General features: G+C 41.5%; 1 protein-coding gene across 1 annotated transcript in view; it reads right to left on the reverse strand.

Moving 5' to 3' along the window:
• Positions 1 to 19,673, reverse strand: part of itga8 (integrin, alpha 8) — a 38,954-nt gene that overhangs the window by 6,025 nt on the left and 13,256 nt on the right. The window contains exons 13-24 of the mRNA XM_068322780.1: positions 17,424 to 17,621; positions 12,938 to 12,983; positions 12,699 to 12,806; positions 9,234 to 9,289; positions 8,766 to 8,923; positions 8,525 to 8,656; positions 7,331 to 7,398; positions 6,646 to 6,793; positions 5,892 to 5,984; positions 3,469 to 3,548; positions 2,961 to 3,041; positions 688 to 793 (exon numbers count right to left, since the gene is read on the reverse strand). Of these exons, the coding sequence (XP_068178881.1) occupies positions 688 to 793; positions 2,961 to 3,041; positions 3,469 to 3,548; positions 5,892 to 5,984; positions 6,646 to 6,793; positions 7,331 to 7,398; positions 8,525 to 8,656; positions 8,766 to 8,923; positions 9,234 to 9,289; positions 12,699 to 12,806; positions 12,938 to 12,983; positions 17,424 to 17,621 (1,274 nt within the window). The remainder of the gene's footprint in view (positions 1 to 687; positions 794 to 2,960; positions 3,042 to 3,468; positions 3,549 to 5,891; positions 5,985 to 6,645; positions 6,794 to 7,330; positions 7,399 to 8,524; positions 8,657 to 8,765; positions 8,924 to 9,233; positions 9,290 to 12,698; positions 12,807 to 12,937; positions 12,984 to 17,423; positions 17,622 to 19,673) is intronic.

Raw genomic sequence — 19,673 nt, forward strand, 5'->3', positions numbered from 1 at the left:
CGTGGTGCTGCAGGGCAGTAATTCTGCAAGAGCCAAAACTCCGTCCCCTCTAACTAGAAGCAGCTGCCAACTCGGAAAAGTTCTGCAAATGAAAATCATTATCAGCTGCAGGACAGGCCAGACACCGTTGTACTCTGGTTCAATGAAGCAGCCATCGCTTTCGAACAAAAGGAAATCACATGTGTGGTGCAACCGACCCACACATTCACATGCCCCCCATTGTAAACCGTCGCCAGGCTGTCTGCCATCCTCCCTCCTTGTATCTATTTGTCTGTACCTGTGTTTGACCTTGTTTTCCCCTCACTCATTATCACTCATTAAACTCTGTCCAGGCAATCCCTCCTCCCGCCTCCCTTTCTCCCTCCTCCCCCATTTCTTACTCCCTAAACCCCTTCTTTGCCCCTTTCTTATTCCCGCCTCCACAGGAGTAATTACTCTTGAGCTGCAGACCTTTGATCAGCCACTACCTCCTTCTTTATGGAGCTACTGTTTTATTGTGTGTTAGGATTTACCCCACCTTGCTGTAGCCTCATTTACAACTTCCAACACATATTTCTCCAGCTCTTTTCATCTTAACAGTCTGAGCACAGGCCTGCGACAGCAGGAACATGACCTCAGCACACCTCTATCTTCCTCTTCACTTGAGACGCTGATGTCTGGCTGTGTTTCAATTTAAGGTGGGTTTACCTCATAGATGTGTGTCACTTGCGGCCCCACATCGTCTTCCTTGACGGGCTTCTCTTTGGGATCCCAGCGTGGGAATGGCAGCACCACCTGAGAGGGATGAGACACCCTGAGGAATGGAGGATTAACAGCAGTTAAAGGGAGATATGTCATCACATGGAGCGATCTTTAAAATCATGTCTGCGAGATGAACGCTCAGCGGCCACTTTATCGGATAGACACACACACACACACACACAAACAATCATTGTATCAGAAATTGAATCACAACCTTGTTTTGAAATTATAGTCCACTCGACAACTGAGAAAAATGGATAAAATAAAATACGACTACCAAGCCCATACATTTTTTTCACCTGAAAAAAGTACAAAGACAAAAATCCTAAAGTTGTACCTCATCAACTTCACTGATTTATGAAATAAAATCTAATTTTAAGTGTGTGAGTGATGTCTCAACATTTGGACAGGGATGAAATCATTTAACAGAGAACAGATCCTTGGAAGACAGACCTTCACAAGTAAATGTGGGGAGACACTCTGCACGTTGGAAAATTGACGTCAGAACCTTCTCACCCAAAAATGGTAATTGATCTGTAATGCTCATGACCTTTGACCACACTGCAGTAAACACTGGCGTGATTCAATATCGGATTTTACCGCAAGGGTTCAGAATTCCTTTGGAAATCCATCGTTAGAAAACAGTTTGTCTCTGCATTCACCTTATGACTCTACCAAGTCAGAAATCAACAACTGTCAGATATAACACGACTTCTCTGGGCTTGAGCTCATCTGAGACCGATCGATAGATAATGGAATAACCTCTAAGGAGTCAAAATTATGGACCGTTCAAAATCCAGCATCTTTGGCATAAGTGATGTGTCCACTGTCAAATGTGAATGCTGAAAGGTGAAGGCTTTGGAAAAAGATGATGCCATCAGACAATGAAGCTACGGTATGATTCTGCACCGCATCACAGTGCAGCTTCATGGTGAATGACTGGCAGCAGTCCAGACCTGTCCTCTACTGAACCAAATACAACAAGAGTCCTCTGATTTTTAAGAAAGTAGTTATATATCAAGCAAGAATAAGACATAATTCCACTTCTCAAACCCTTATTAAGTGTTGATACCAAACCATGTTAAACACAACTCCATCCAAATGTTCAGAAAAGCATCAGATTCAGAATGAGAGTGTATTTATAACATTAAATATCTTGTCATTGCTCTGTATCTTTCGTCATCAAAGGGATTTATCCTATAATTACTGGCTCCCTCTGCTGCAGGGCTGCAAACTCGTGCTGTTATGTATTTTGGTGTGTCATGCTGAGGCTCAGAGGCTCCCAGCATGCATGACAGTTCACAGCGAAAACAGTTTTCTGAGATGACCGTTGAGAAAAGTACACATTAATGCCTGCTGCATTATAAGGCTGTTGTGCCTGTTGCTGGAATTAGCTGTTAAAAGTTGTGATGCTGGACATGTACGGGAGGCAAAAAACACAACATTTATCCCATATTTGTAGGAATATAACTGGTCTGACCTCAACAAGAGAGGGGGGACCTTGAGATGAATACCTGTTTTACATAATGTCAGAATTTTCTCGAAATTGGGGTTGTAAGTGTAGAAATGTTTTGTATAGAAATAAAACCCTAAAATCAATATTCACATAAACTATGCTAAATGGATTTCTACCATAATAATACGACAGACCCGCAAAATAAAGCTCTGAATGCCAGAGGAAGATTGAAATCCTATTCCATGACATTAAATAAACAAATTCTGAGGATTTCAAGGTTGTTTGACCTAAGTAGGTGGGTTTATACAGTCCAGTCGATTAAAAATGTGACGTTTAAAAATGTTAGATGGCTTCAAAGTCCAAACAGAGGAACTTGTATATCCTCGTCTTTCTGGTCCCAGGTCCTCCTCTGTTTGTATGTAAAAGTGACCACACCCAAACAGCGATATACACGAATTCGAGCTTTGAAGTGTGAGTGCAAATGGACATCCATGAACATGTCAAAGGCTCTCCAGTCTCCCATGTGCTCACGATTAGTTGAAATTTATTCCTAGTCCATTTTTTTTTATGCTGTTACCTATTTGTGTATAAGCAGGCTTCACAAATGTAGTCCGCGAAAGGGCAGTAATATCCTGCAAACACTAAAATAATGAGGCTGAAACACCATAAATTGCATCTTTGTGAAGCGGACAACGCAACAAAGAATTCCAGTGTTGTTCGGAGAAGACGCTGCACTCTCACGTTCAAAAGACGTTTGACTCACCCGCGTAAATAAAGCTGAGCGACGGCAACAATGGACAGATTCAAACTGATGAGGTTGCTGTCAGAGTTGTCTTTGTTGGAGCTGAAGAGAGAATCATAGTGTGTTTAAATTGAATATGAAAACATATGGCAAGAAACACGTCACATAAGCCATGCACTACATTCTGTGATACAATCAAAGTGAATGCAAAGCCTCAGATAACACCATAATAAAATTTTTATTTTCAACTGCCTCCAGGAAAGGGCTTTTCCAGTATTTAAGTGCCTGAGTCTAGTGATGTGTCGCATCAAAAGCAATACAGTGGAACAAACAGTGAACATATTGTGTAGCGCTTGTCGAGATCCTCCCGGCCATCTGTCTTCTTCTCTTCTCTGTGGTTAGTTTCATCAAACCATAGACAACAACGTGACCGGCACACACACAGAACTTATTTACATGGCTGAGAAGGAATACAAACAAGTCTTTGTGTGCATTGGGGGAGATGCGTGAGAATGTGTGGGTGTGTCACCTGTGGATCTGTAGCTCGAAGCTGATCTTCGGTCTGGCGTCTTCCAGCCTCTGTACAGAAAACTTCAAACCAACACTGAGCTGGGAAAAAATGTGGAGAAATTAATGTTAAAATACTGCAACTAGAAAAAGAGGACAGTGAAAGGAAGAAATAAGAATCGTCTGTACATCAGAGGCTACATCATGTTAAAGTGTCTACAAATAGACAGTAAAATCCATGTTAACAACATGTTACATAGACAGAAAATCAGGTCTGTGTTTGTGTGTTGACAACAGGAAAACTCCAGGAACTGAGAAAAAAAAACTCTGCGAACACAGACTTAAAATCCATGGTTTAGGTTTGTGTCTCTGCCCAGTTTAAATCCCCTGTCATCTACACTAACTCAAAACACGTGGAGGATTTAGTTCATCATCCACCGTCTGACAGCGGAGTGTGTGTTTGCCTACTTGTGTACATGTAGTGTCTGAGCTCTACCGAACTACAGTTTGAACACATGGCCCAGAGAGGGAAATGACAGCATGCAGACACACACTTCAAGAAGCAGGCCTGTGGGTGTGTGTGGTGGGGTGGGGGTGGGGGAAGACTACAAAGTCAGGCCATCTTTATGGGGCACATTAGACAGAGCCAGACGGAGAAGATCTGAAGAGTCACACGCCCAATGAGCATGAGTCAAAACCTGTCGCTATCACCCACCATACCCCCTGTCACAGATGGGAGGAGGAGGAATCCGTCTTTTGAGGATCAAGTCTTAAGTTGAAAAGTGGCTGTTAACATTTGGTTTAGCCCTTCACAGAGACCACCAGCTGTGGTCAGCCTGAGCTTACGTTGGCTAAAACAGAACATTCATTTTCACAGTGGAGAGAAATCACTGAGAAAAAAAAAGAAAAACACCCACGGAAACTTTCTCAATGAACTCATGTAATGTTGTCTGATTGTTCTGATTGCTCAGGGTTTTTAAAATAATTACCAATTTTACAACAGAATGAATAAATACACCGCATTTGCTGTGTTGCTGCCCCGGCTGAAGCTGTCACCAGAGGGGTATTTGGCCACATTTTTGGCAAAAAGAGAAATCGTTTCAGACGACATTTTTGAGTCATATATTGTTGTCATATAATCAACAGACCATTGCTACTGTGCTGAAGGACAAATGAAACTACAAACCTTGATACCTACAGGCTTACGTGAAATGACTGATAATAGAAACTAAAACAGGTTATTTCCCATTATCTTATTAAATCTGTTCCTTTAGACACAACCAAAAATGAGACTGGGATCAAAACATGGCCACTAAACTTTGTGAGTGTGAATTGGAGTCATTTTGCACTTTTCCATCACTTTTCATTTCCAGTAGATTTCTTCCTGTGTGTCATCTGCATGCAACTACAATATACAGCAACATTTATCACCTAATTATAATGTTTTTCTTAAATTGAACACAATATAATCCAAAGTTTCTAAATTCTGCAGCAGAAATAAAGAATGTCTGTGATCACGGCTCTGTGAGGCGCTGCAGCTGCGTCATGTGGCACAATGAATGAAACTCAGTGATGAAAACTATTTATCTGCCAGCGCAACCAGACTTTGCAGGGGTGTGTGGAGGTATGTCCTGAGTAAGTCTGTGGATTCCTGAGCACCCAACAGGGTAAGGGGAGAGTTAAATATGGGAAACATCTGGACAACTAGGGATCTCACACACACACACACACACACACACACACACACACACACACACACACACACACACACACACACACACACACACACACACACACACACACACACACACACACACACACACACTCACACACAAGTCTTCGCCCTTTCGCATGTCTTGTTTTCCTGCCCTCCCCAATACTGAAACTTGATCACATAATTGATTTATCAGTTCGCCTCGTGTCACCTCCAGGGCTCAAATACACCTCTTTGCCGGCCTTGACACCTTTAGACAAATGACACACTCACACTTCACACACACTTAACCACAAGTGATAGGCTTCGTGGCACACATGCGGACACCAAACACGATAAGGTTTCATGTAAGAAAGGTTGAGTCTTTACTTTACAAAGCCTAGTCTTCCTGCATGTGTTAGCCATCTATGGGCTAAGTGGATTATTATTACACCCTGCACACTTATGCGCACGCACACACACACACAAACACACACACACACACACACACACACACACACTCACACTGACACACACACACACACACACACACACACACAGTGAATTTGAAGCATAGTTGAGGGAGTCAAAGTGTGTGGACTGAGGTCAAGGTGATGATCAGGAATCATTGGAAACGATCAATCAATGTGAATTAAACCTGAGGGCAAACAGCCTTAGCTTCTCAGGCTGGATGTTTGAAATGGATGTCGAGGAGAAAAGTCTGTGTTGTGCTTTTGTGTGTGAAAACACACCTCTGTCCCGGCTACCATTGGATTCCCGAGGTCACACACCACCATCCTGGACTCGTTTACCATCTTGTATTCGCAGTCCGGCTGAGATGAGAACTGCAGCAGGAAGGAGACAGAACATGAAAGAAAAGTACGAGTAGAGCGAGTCAGATGGTAAGAGAAGCAATAAAAGTGGATGAAAGTGACAAATAGGGAGCAGTGAGAGTCAAGAGGGGAGAGAAAAGAACAACAGCGGGAAGCACATCATCATCAAAAGAGAGAAGGGAGTGAGAGAGAGAGAAGGAGGGAGGGAGGGGTGAGGTAGAGGAGGAGTGATGAATGGTCTGACAGTAACAACCTCATCAATCAAACAGCCCCATTACACACTCATTAGCACACATACACAAGCACATGCACACGCACATGCACACACGTAGACACACAGAAACATGCAGCGTTTGACCTTATCCATTTCCGTGGTCACTAATGCAGCCTGTAAATCATAATAGGGGCTTTTGGCTAATGCCAGTAAAGAATACTCTCCTGATAGCCTCACTTTAATCACTCTAAACAAACACACACCGCAAAGACACAACAGGATGCGATGATATACATCAACTGCAGCCTCAAATCACTCGCTTCCTCATTTTGTGTGATCTCCTAACACATGACTCCATCCTATGTCTATTTTCAGAAACCAAGTCAATGACACTCATCACCAGACGCACTGGTGTCAGAGAAATATGCATGCAGCCTGCGGGAGAGTGTGTGTATTTACTTCAATGTTGCGATTCACTCCAATGTAGTCGGCCTCCGGCGGTATGAGAGCGTGGAGCTCCGTTTCGTAGGCTCCCTCTCCGCGGTTCACCGCAGTGATGGTCAACAGGACCAGGTTGTCGTCTCCAATCACCAGCTCTGAGCGGTCCCTGTGTGAGAGTGTGCGTGTTGCATTTAAACAGCAAAAGAAAGAAAGAAATCTTTTCAGGTATGTACACAGGTAAGAAAGCATTAAGTTGAAATCACATTCAACTTTAGTCTTGTGGCTGTAAAATTGAAACTTTTTAGACTTTTTTCCAGGAACACTTCATGGCTCTGTAACTTGGAATGCCATATGTCTGACCCCAACAATCACCCGAGCAGCATTTGTTGGCGTGTTGCTGTGTAGGTGGGTGTATCAGTCGGTAGAGGGTGACAGGATGTTTGTTCAATGCTGCCATGGAGATATTGCACAGCTGGAATCGCTATAAAGAGTAGGCTAATTCATATACAAAGACACACACCAACACACTCACACACAGCTTGGTTAATGGATTTATAATGTGAGCACCTTTAGTGTCAACTGGGCTTGTTGTGTGAGTAACAACAGACATTTTTTTTGTTTAGCTGTGTGTGCTTGTGTTTGGTTGTGTGAGGCGTTAAGTGTTTACAGGTTGAGGTCAGAGGTCAGGCCGTGTCAGTCTTACATGCTGGCAGAGAGCTGGAGGTCAGGGATGCAAATATTGTCATCGCCGCAGTCCAGGAGGATGTAGGCCTGGGAGGGAAAAGAGCACACAGACGGGGGTCGTCATGAGTGGGACGTGATTGTGGAAGCAAAAAGCAGTAACCCATGTTAAAACTGGAGACACACCAGGATGCAGGTGTTGTATATGTGAAAACACACACACACACACACACACTGCTATCCAGATTTTGAGCAGCTGAATGAGCTTCTGGTTGGTTGCACAGATTCAGGTTGGTTGTTTTTAAAAAAAAAAACCAGTTTTGTGATAAAGAAAGTCTTCTTTCTCTCTTTCTATCGTGAGTGTAGTTTTTATTTGTTACAATTAAAATACAATGTCCAGCATCGCAAAATGTAGCTTCCAAAGTTGATGGTAAGTAAGGAAAGAATGAAGAAAATATCTGATCAAAGGAAAGCTTGTCCAATGAGGTCAGATGAGCTTGAATGATCCATGAGTGTGTAAATGGAGGAGGACACAATGTGCTTCACGCACATACATCAGGCTGATGGAGATAAAAAGCTATTTAAGTTGGTCCAGAGCTGAAATCTGGCTTCAGTTTATATTCTTCTGCATTACTTTTACTGACCAGCTCCTGACTGAAATGAACTTCCTCGGAAATAAAGCCTGAGTTTTGTCTCCACGTTTGTCCATTCTATCATACCTTCCAAGGACAGTAATTGAGATAAGAATTACTTTTCATTTTTGCTCACTCTCTCTTGTTCCGTTAAATCTATTACAGAGTAGGGGTTCACTTGTAAAATCTATGCAAGCAAATCTGACCGGAAGGCAACAACCATGTGACTGAGAAAGTCTTTATTATAATATACTACTACAAAAGGAAAGCTAAATTCTTGAAATGTCTGATGAAGCCTCTTTGTGTCTAAGGTAACTGAGTTCATCAGGGAATGTGTGAAATATGCTCAATATATGGTTTAGAAATGAGCTTAGAGGACTTCATTGTTATTATATTTTACAAATCACATATATTCCTTAAGTAGCTTTAAAATCTGACCAAGGAAAGCCATTGTCCACCCCCCCAATCAAACCCCAAAACATAAACCACTGGAAGAGCAGCAGAGGAAGGATGCCTGTTCCAGGATGATAAAGATTCAACAGATGATCAACACGATGCTTAGAGGACACAGTATAAAAACTCACGTGTTCCTGAAGGAAGGTGCTGCTGTAATGGTTGAGGACAGGTGGGAGGGTTTGGTCATGAGCGCGCTGAGCCAGGCTGTAGTTTAAAGCCAGTGAGATAGGGGTCAGTTTGTCCCTGAACTCATCGTCTTCCTGACGGAACAACAGAATGAACATTTAGATGACTGGTTCCTCTCTAAGTTACACAGCATTTTACGAAGCTCTCAAATCTGGGTTTTGCACAGGCGTGGGATTCACTCACTTTCAGGTAAATGATGTAGCTCAGGCATCCATGAGGGCGGCTGCGACCAAGTTTTAGGAATCCTGTGCGCTGAGGCTGTTGGGTGTCCAGGAACAAAACTCTTTTAACTCCGCCTCTTGTGCCTTTCAACCAATCCAGCTGCAGCTCTGCTGTCAGGTCTGATCCCAAGGTAAAGAGGTGAGATGAAAGAAGTGAGTTTAACACGCATTGGACCACTGGCAACAAGTACAATGATACGCGCCTTCGCCCTCCAATCCATATTTTTACTCCACTTGGCAGTGGAAACAATGCATTTTACATCATCGGTCTATCTGAACATTGTCGTCTGTATCCCCCTTGAGTTTGTTCTGTGTTTGCTTATAGTCTGATTGTTGTGCTGAGCAGTGGTTTCACAGCAGAGAACTCTAATGCGATATAAAATGGAGCTGACTCGGACTCCCTCTGTCATTCTGGTGCACAGCTGCTTACCTACAGAGCTGGGGATCCCCACTCCGCTCACTGCTGCACAAACATCCACCTTCAGACTGGAGGAAGACAAAACAGCAACATTAACACTGATAGAACATTACTAGAACCTGAGACGTCTGCTCACCCACACCCACAGGGACATGGAGACCTAAAGACAATGTGTTCATTGGTAATATGTAATGTTATTTTACAATAAATCACAAAGAATATTACTTCAAAAACAACAGTAAGCCATGCAGATTTACATACAAGTTAGTAGTAACGCAAGAAAGGCAGCTTTTCAGCATTAATTAAAATAAAAAGTTTGGATCTTTTGTATTTAACTTTGACTCAGTCACTTGAAATTGTTTGTTGTTTTCTTGTAGATTACATAATAATTTTTTTTAGTCTTTTATAAATTGTGTTGTAGCCATGGTTTATGTCAGTCTTGTTTTTTTGTTTGTTTTGTTACAAATATTTATACAAATTCTGATGTATGTGAAAGTATATAAATAAAGTGCTGGTCACAACACTAACTTATTTGGATAATTCTTCATCCAGTAATTTTAGACATACTGTATTCGTATTGTTACTTTTCATTCACACATGTGTATGCTACACACCATATAACCAACTCAGTAAACTTCTCTTATGCAATTGACCTTTTTCCTCCTGTACTTGAGGGGCCAGTGGGAATTAGAGCTAAGGGCCCCAGAGTCTCTCAATTAGACACAGAGACATGGGAGACTGGGAAGGATTTCCGTATTTCCTCTCTTTATGAGTCTGATTGTATGTGTAGGTGTGTGTGAGTGTGTGTGTGTTTTATCACTTCTCTAGTCATGAACAGAAAAGTGACTCCCACATATGGAGCACTGAAGAGTTAACGTCCACTTCTCAAAGAGGTCTCACAATTACAACATTCCTGCTTCTACTCCGAAGACTCAGCAGAATGAGGCATGAAATAAATTACCTCATGTGATTGTTGTTTGTTTGGTTTCAGTTCAAAAAACCTTTCTGACTTGTGTGTTTGTTAATAATTAGCATCCCCATGAGGAGATACAATGATGATGATGAGCTGGTTTCCTGCTGTTCCAGATGTTTGTGTTGCAGTTGTGAGTTTATGTGAAATAAAATGCAGGCATCCATTAAAAAAAAACAAAAAACAACTCCAGGTGGTTTCATGCATGTTTAATAAAATATGTGTTACATGTAAGCATTTTGTGTGTTATGTGTTATAGGGTGTGTGACTCTAATAAGCACTGTGTCAAACTTAAGTGTGTGTAGCACGGAAATGGCCCCAATTTACTGAAAAAAAGCTCTGGCCCATGGTTATTCATTACTGTATGCAATTTTCCCTAAAATGCATCTGTGCTCCACCACCCTAAGCACTGCTAGAGGGTCTGCATACATGAACGTATAAATACCCTCCCTCACAGCCCTTGGTCTGCTTACTGAGTAAGACAGTTTCACGTAAGATGCAGTTTTTCCTCCTTCTTCATCTTCCCATTTTAGTCCCAGGTTGTGTTGCTCATGTTAACAATCTGAATTGTAGAGCATTTGACCCCCCACCCCCCAACAATAAATACAACAACAATCCAAGTGATCTGTGAACAAGTTTCTTGACACCTGTACTAAAAAGATGTTTTATCCATTTGGGGGCAGCAGAAACGAGCTGCTGTAAAACCTAAAGGATAAATGGCGATGTTATAATTCAAGATGTTAAGTTTAAGATCAGCATTCACTCTTCTATCAGTTCTGCGTTTGGTCCAACTTGTGAGGAAAAACATCCTCGCCAGCTAGTCAGTAGAGTATAAATAACAAAAATATTAAGATATTGGTTTGTATTTAGAATAAACTGCTGGAAGAAAACATAGCTTTGCTTTGCACTTAACTTTGCTTTTACTTTGATTTATGTTGTACAATCTGATAGTGAAATGTCTCTAGTTACTTTGGAACAAGCAGCTCAGCATCACTGATAAATTAAAAATGAAAGTCTTTGAGAATTCTGGAAATATCATCAGATCATTGGTGAAAGAAGTCAAACAAACTTTTGGGTTATTACTTTTCTGAAAATCACACGCTTCACTCCATGACTAAAATATAATGATATGAGAGGAACAAACTGGTTGCAGCCTCTGTGTACAGAACTTTTTAACTTCACAAAAATTAAAATGTTCAGAACTTTTCACCCCTCTGAAATACAAGACCATCCGACATCTTTTAATTCTCTGCTGCTGCTTAAATCTCTGTATGAGTGTGTGTGCTATGTCCTATCTGATTTCATACGTCCGACCGAAACTTTCTGGCGGTTTATTTAAATAGGCTGAGCCTTGTTTTCAGGGCTCTCTGTAAACCTGACCTAAAGCCTATTCCCTTTTCACTCACTGCCAACACTCACAGACCACTACCCACACACAGGCACAGCAGTGGCAGCTAGCCGAGCACACGTCTTTCATCCAAACAGTCCTGCAGCAGTTCCAGTCCTAATAAGTTAAGACCAACAATAGACTGTGGCGAAGCAGTAGGAGCCTTCAGAACCCCAAACCCTTCAGCCCTCCCTCGTCCAAACTCACCCCAAAGACTGTTCAAAGCTAGACGTTACCCACAGGAAAAATAACATAATCAAAACAGAATTATGCTGTTATAAATTAATCGCAGCATCCCATAAATCTAAGTTTCCTGGTTATTTGAGAATACTTTTTCAGTGTGCTTTTAAATCATTGTGTTACACTGACAAACAGACCTTGGCAGACGGCAGACATCTAGAGTTCAGGGGTGAAATATTTGTCACATCTGTAACTCTGATTTGTGAATTTGTATTCGTTACACTCCAACTGTTTTAAGATTTTTTAAAAAAGTATTCATTACCGGTGATAGCGAAACCCCGTAAGACCCAGATTAAAGTCTGACTTGGACCCAAGTAATATTCTGGATCTGGTGATTCCAAATTCAAAGGGTAGATTTAAGGTTAAGGAGTCACATTATGAAACTATCACCGGGCAATTACGTTTTATTGGACCAGCATTAGAGGAAAACAAAGCTCACATGGCAGATGTTTGGTTAAATTCTTGTGCTCTGCTTTCATTCACCTGCATACATGCAGCTGTCTCTGAATCCTACATGACAAATGGATTATAAAACTTTCTGGTGTAATAACAATGGAAAGTTTGCTAAATGAAGTACAGGACAAGGAAAACAATCAATTGTGGACTGTTGTGAACTGCTACAGGGGAACGACCTTTAAAAATTCTTCGGGGACCAACAAAATGTAATTTCTGCCCATATCAATCAAAACTGACTTGAATTCGCTATCAGAGTTCTCAAAGTTTTATGTCCTTTTGTGACTAATCCTTGGAGACAGGAGGATAAGCACTTGTTTTTGTGTAACTTTTATATGAAAAGCTGTGAGAAATAACCAGCCTAAGGAGACATTTATCTTTAATTTGTATCTGGTATGTCTTATAAAGGTGATGTCACTCTTCTTACCAAGTAACCATTATATCTGTTTGTGGCAGATGACACTGTCGGTCATCGGGGTTCAGGATTCTTGGAGTTAGGATCATGGAAGCTTCCACAGACACCACAGCTCGAGACCTACACACGAAAACACACATGTATGCACACACGCATTCAGTGGTGAATCCAGATCGACATGTGGTTTGACCAAACGTAAGGAAAAGATGACAAAATATGAGCAGAAGCATTTCAAAATGGACAAGACTTACCTGTATACCGCCACCTCACCTGAGCCGAACGAACCCACGATCAGATCTGCAGATGGGGGTGGGGAGGGGGTGGGGGTTGGACAGAGAGACGGAAAACAGAGCTTCAAAGAAAGCCACAGATGGGACTGATTTTAAGGTCTCCAGCAATTTTCAGCAAACACAACTTCTTGCATTAAATGCACACGCGCGCTTGCACACGCACACACACAATTAAACTGGCAGGTTTTTTTTCTGACGTCAACATTGTTTTTTCCTTATTCTTGTGCAAAACACCTTTCTGGTTAAATTCATATAATGAAATTATTCATAAATGTGTGTATACGTGTATGTTTTGTGAGTTCATGATGTGTGTTTATGTGTTCATACATGTGTATGTTTGTGTGTGTGTGTGCATTCCAGTGCTATTAGAAACCTCACATTGCTCCATTTCCCAACAGCCGATGTAGAAATGGCTCCTAACTGTAAGCAGCATCACATCCGCGCCATAATGGAATTTTATTTGTTTTCATGGGTTTTGTGATGAGTACAAGATTTTAATGGGCTGTCATGGTTTAAAATAGAGCATATATTTAATGGCTGCGGTTAGGTGACACATTCCAATAAAAAATGGGGATACACAGAGACACAGGGTGAACACACACATGTGCACAAATACTGATGAAAACAATTGGGGGAGGGGGCATTCAATGGAGACAAGCCACCGCCGCCAGACACAGCAAAACTGTTTTGGGCAATCCTTAGGAAGACTCAGTTCTGTCACAGGAAATTGTGGCTTCAGGTAAAGAGTAATATTCAGCATAAATGAATGTTATTATTTCTTTCACTATTAACTTATGAACTAAATGACTCCCTTTAGAAAATGTACAATTTTTAAGTTAAACAATCTTACCTGACCCACCCCTCAACCTTGAAGGTATTGGAAGAAGACTTATCTTGCTATTTGTTAAACTGGGAGGATTCCAGGATCCCCCTTCAACTGCATCAGACCCACAGACCAACTCACCAACTAAGCAACCGACCGACTGAGTAACCACACAGACAAAATATAAGAGAGATAATTAAGCCAATCAAATGACAGAGGAGTAAAATGTCAACGTCAGAAATGCCATCTTTCAAAACAAACAAATTGAATTTATTAATCTAACAATAAAACAAACTGGAAAACACCAGATACTGTTTGTTATACAACACATAAGAATTGATCGTTTTAGCCCTCCAAGCAATAATTAGTGGGAAATGCTTTTAACCTGCTGTAAGGAATACAGCACTAAGTGGGTGGAAGTACTCTCTACCAGACTGATTGTCATTTGCTGCGTCTTTTCCCTCCTGCATATTTAAGAAGAAAGGAACTAATTGAATCTGAGGACAGCACATCTGTTTCTGTTTCTGCAGTCACCGAGTCCCCTGAAACCACAGTATTAAACATTTAGGTCCTGTCCCTCTTCCCTTGGGGTGAGCTGTGCTGCGATGTGACTGCGTGGCTTTGTGTGTATCTGTGTGTACTGTATCGACAAGCCTGCAAAGAAAAGGGCCTTGAAATCTGGGTTTTGTTGGATAGTCAAAGAGGTACTGAAAAGGGGGGGAAAGAGTTGCATGAGCAGGAGGAGAAAAAAGGAGGGTAGGGGATAGTGCATTTGGCCTTTAAAACCGCAATCTGTGAAAGTCATCAGAAACAAGGTGTTTCCAACGGAGGCCAAAAGAGAGAGAGAGGGAGACCACCACACACTTAGTCCAAATTCCTCTGTCCACCCAGATTTCCACCTTTTCTCCTGCTTTAGGTGTGTGCTTTCAACATCATGGTCTGTGGAGGTTTGTCACAGTCTGTGCTCCTTATCCCCACTCTTTTGTTCACTCTCAAAGCCACTGAATGACATCAGACTGATTTAATGACCAGGCACCTCTGGGTTTAAGTGTGTGTCAGAGCAAGAGTGTGCAAATGGTTGCACCGCAGACTAAATCAAATAACAGGCTTTTTTTCATATCATTGTCATTGTGCGTGTGTGTGTGTGTGTGTGTGTGTGTGTGTGTGCATGCGTGTGTGTGTGTGTGTTTGTGTAAGACAACAAACTGCAGCCACACAAAAATGGGTGCATACATTCCGTTCATTAACGGCAGGCCTAAGTGCAGGTATGGCGTTGGTAACTGAGCTGCTTCAGTTTGAGGTGTCCGCCCTGTTCTGTGAAAACACAACCTCCATCCAGAGTTTAGACAGACTGTCAAGCTGTCACTGGCTGCCGGCTCTGGATGCCTGTTTTGGTGCAGGGGACTGGCCTCAATGATGAAATGCCAAAGGTCATTGGCATTTGGTGGAAAAAAGAGGCAGCTTTCGAAAAAAAAGGAGGATGTCTAAAATCTTGGATACACATGTGGGATTTTATAGTGATTGAGTCATTTGGCAGCTATATGTTACATATTTTTCTACATGAAAAATATTTTTTTTGTGCTGTGAAGTAGTTTTTTATATATATTTTAGACACTATGGATGGATTGGGTTAAAAAGACTTAGAAGATTTTCTCAAAATACATTTGGGTATAAAAGGAAAATACTGAGGGAAAATGACATTTATATTGCAATGACACATTTTAAACAGTTGTACTAATGTTTAGAGGAAATTAAATCCAAATTTTCAGAAAATAAACTACCACTCAGAGCCCAAACTATTGACCTCTCCCAACAACACATGCAAATCAACGACCCTGACATGTCACCTTCCCCTAACTCATTCAGGTTTGTGTGATTGACAAGTAAAATGTTGTCAGTTTTTGAGCTTTGACCCCTCAACTGAACCTGAAAAGCACCCCGCTGCAATCTGAGCTACTTCTGATACATGGCTGACCCCAAACTTAACTCCAGCCTTCAGCTTCCTGATCTCTTCTGAATCAGTGAAACATCAACTCAGTGCTGCTTCTGTCATGTTCACAGAAAAAAACCCTAATTTTTTCCCCCTATTCTGCCACCTTTGTCTCATTTGGCCTGTTCCACTGTTCATTTAGTTTCCAGCTGTAAAAATACAAATATATGAGGTAATCTTTTAAAATCTATTAAAGCTAAAAGTGGAGCATAATCATTACCTTCCTTCAGTCTGTGCTGCTGCCTGAGACTAGTGATACTTAATGTGGACGGGAGCATATGGTGGCTCGAGCAGGCCCTCCAGACGCCTATGCAGTCCTCTCATAATGCTGATCAAACATCTTCTGGCTCCTTTGAACAGTGTGACTTTACTACTGTGCTAATGACACTCCCTGTGTATGTGTGTGTGTGTGTGTGTGTGTGTGTGTGTGTGTGTTAGCACGCGCATGTGCCGCACTTCCGCCAGCCAGCTCTCTAATGACAGACGACATATGCAATGCACGGTTTCTGTGTGTGCATGTTTATACGGTGTGTGTGTGTTGGCTGAACGCTCTGCCACCCATGAGTTTTGACTCCACTTCCTCCTCCTAAAGGTCCTCCACCAGTCTAAGTTTCAACCTCCAATCCAGTGTGTGTATTTATTGTTCAGTGTTTTTTATGTGGGTCTGATTTGCAGTGGTTCTGCACAGGGTCCAGCTTTGACCTGGACCTTGGCACATGCTCAACACACACTCTCTGTCCAGCGTGGCCACCAGCGAAACTGCTTACAAGCCACACATGTGGATGTGTGTGTACTACCATGTGTGTATTTCCCTTGATATCCTGTTTGTGGAATGAAGAAATGTGTTATTACAACCAAATGAAAAGGAGAAAGGGGTAAGGGAGTGAGGCAAAGAAAAGAAAAGGTAAAACTAAACAAATTCTCTTTTTCAGCCTAATCTGCAGAGCACAAAGGCCGAGTAAAGCTGAGAGTAGAGAGACTTTAAATTAGGGAGAAAATGAGGTTGTAAAAAATAATGGATTTTACAGGCCTGTTTTATTTCAAATTAATTTTGCTTCAGACTTCACCTCCTATTCAGGCCTGTATGAAAAAAGTGAATTTTTGGAATATGCTTTGTAAATTCAGAATATGGAGGTGTCTGTTAAAGTAGGTGGCACATAAAGTAGGGAGCTGCTTGCCTGTGAGTTTGATTGAAAGCGGATTTTCCTGCTCTTAGATTTGGGGATTTGGGTTGAAGAGTAAATGTCTGGCAGATGGAACATGCGGATAATGTATTATTATACTTCTTTCCTCTTCTCAGTCTGATGTTTTGCTCCTGCTTGCCGTGCTGTAAATCTCCAATGAATGGATGTGGCAGCAGTTCACTGGCACTTATCCCCATACCCCCTTCCTCTGACTGATGACTTTAACAGAGAAGAGGAGGAAAGCAATACAGGAGAATACAGGGATGGTATTGGAGGACTGTGTGGGGGAACCATGAAATGTGAAGGTCAAAACAGAAGAGGAGGGAGGATGTAATGAGAGAAGTTGAGTAGAAAGCACAAGAATGAAGGAATGCATGTTGTAGAAGTATTTTGATTAGAACACAGGGAGTTGAGGAGAGAACGATCAACTGTTTTTGAATGAGTATTTACCAGGATACTGGTTGTTGTCCAGGTCCTGGCCTCCTCGCAGAGTGAATCCATACCCGGGCAAGGTGGCGCTCGGGGTCCAGGCCGCTCTCAGCTCTTGGCTCAGAGTCAGGCCTCTGGTGGATACGTCTCTGTTACCGTTAAAGATCAATACTCTGCCTCCACGTTCTTCACCTCCAAATGGACAGCCCACTGCCACGTCTGAGAGATGACACACACAGGCATGTTTTAGACATCAGCGGGGTTAGGGCCCCCCGAGACAGAAGCAGAAGGAAACACACAAGTAGAAGGAAAGAAAGATTGAACACAGCGGGGCTTTTGTTTACTGGCACTGAAGGCAGGGCTATTTATTTTTAATTTTAGTTCTGTTTCTTTCATTTTCTTTTGCCTCCTTTTTTCCTGCTGTTTGTTCCTGTTGTCTCTGTTTGCTATTGAACTCTGTACAGAAACATCAGGTTAAAACAACCCTTCTCTGAGTCACAAGTGTTTTGAGGGAATGCTGGTCATTAAAACTAAAAAAGAGTAGAATTAGGTGAATACCAGCAGATTAGGACCACTTTATGTTTCTCCATTTCATATTTCCCTGCTCACAGTGGCTCTAACTCTCACTACTTCACACTACTTCTTAATGGATTGTGATGAAACTTTGTGTAGAAGTGGACTTTGGGCAAAGGAAGAGTTAATTTTTCAATTCTTTCTAACACATGTTATAAATGATTTCAAAAGGCCAATTAAAATCAAACACTCAGATATGGAAAACTCATGATGTTGATTGATCATAATTTAAAAATCAGATTATATATTTGAATGTGGTGTGGATACGGGTTGCCACCAATATGCTGTTGAAAAGATGCTGATAATCATTCAAATGGATTTCATGTGTCGGTGGAATAAAAGAAATGATATCTAAATCAAAAATGATGAATAACACATAGGCTACTGATGGAAAACGGAGGAGGTTCCCAGAGCCTCAGCTCATTTGTCGTGAGGCAGATCCCAGTGAAGTAATGTCATTGTGGTGCGCATTGCCCTGAATTCAATGATACGACCATCAATGTGTCCTCATTTACTGATGTGACCTTGTGAGAACTGTTAAAAGAACCCATTTTGGTGAAGCTTGGAAACTATTTTGGGATTGTTCCGGTTTTAGTGACAGGGTTTTTGGTTCAGTTGTGCTTTGGGATTCTTAGTTAGCAAGATCTGAAGGACAGGACAGGGAATGTCTAGCATTTTTTTAGACTTAAGCTGTTAGCCAACCACTTCTAACTCTATGCCAGTATTAGGTTGGTATTGATCATGCAATTTTTGGCAGAAAAGTGAAAGTTTAATATTTTCAAACCATGAAAAACTTAGGTATTTTACTGTGAAATTTTATACCAGTAGTTAAATGTGCAATGAAATTAATTGTTTAGGAAAGGTTCATATTCAAAAACTGAGCTGATCTGCTTCATTGGGACTGCGTGGGTGAGGATTTATCAACGCTGATTGACAGCATTCTGAAAACAAGCAGACATCACAGCAACTCTCATTAGAATTCATCTTCAGATTCTCGCCACATTAAACACTGAATTTTGCAATGTCAATTATTTCTTCACAAACTAGCTGAAAGAGTGCAAACAAAAACAAAGAAATTTTTCAACTGAAACGACTAAATCTCTTCTAACGTTGCTCATAATTGTTGTTTTCATGTGGGACCAAATTGCTCATAATGATGATTGAGAAAGTTGTGGATGAAAGCACAACAATTAACAGACGGCAAGCACTTGTCCTGATTTAAAATCACAGCAAACAATACTTTTTTTTACTCCCTATTGTCACCCATTAAAGTGACCCTTATAAAAGTGTCCCGTTGTAATGTAACTGTCCAAACACCTCTACGCAGACATCCTGTTTGTCTACAGAGACCCTCTCTCTCAGCCTAAACAAGTAGTTCCACATGAAGCAGATTGTGGGCTAGAGAGGATAAATGCAACCATGTGTGCATGCAAGTGTGTTCATGTGCTTCTTAGTGCCCGGGTATATCTGAGAGTTGGTGACAAAGCAATAGTGCATGTGGATAACTGATTTTTTTTTTTTTTAATTTAAAAAATCTTCAAATAATGTGAAAGTCATTCATGGACATCGCTGAAGAGCATCCCACACTATGCAGACGTCTAGGACAAAATATGGAACACCCACTGAGATCAGCGAGACCAAAACTGTAGGAGATTGTTACTCAGACAGAATCATGCTGACACTTTGTGAGATGTGGTG

This window comes from Antennarius striatus, chromosome 9, assembly GCF_040054535.1.
Source record: "Antennarius striatus isolate MH-2024 chromosome 9, ASM4005453v1, whole genome shotgun sequence".
NCBI classification, from domain to species: domain Eukaryota; kingdom Metazoa; phylum Chordata; class Actinopteri; order Lophiiformes; family Antennariidae; genus Antennarius; species Antennarius striatus.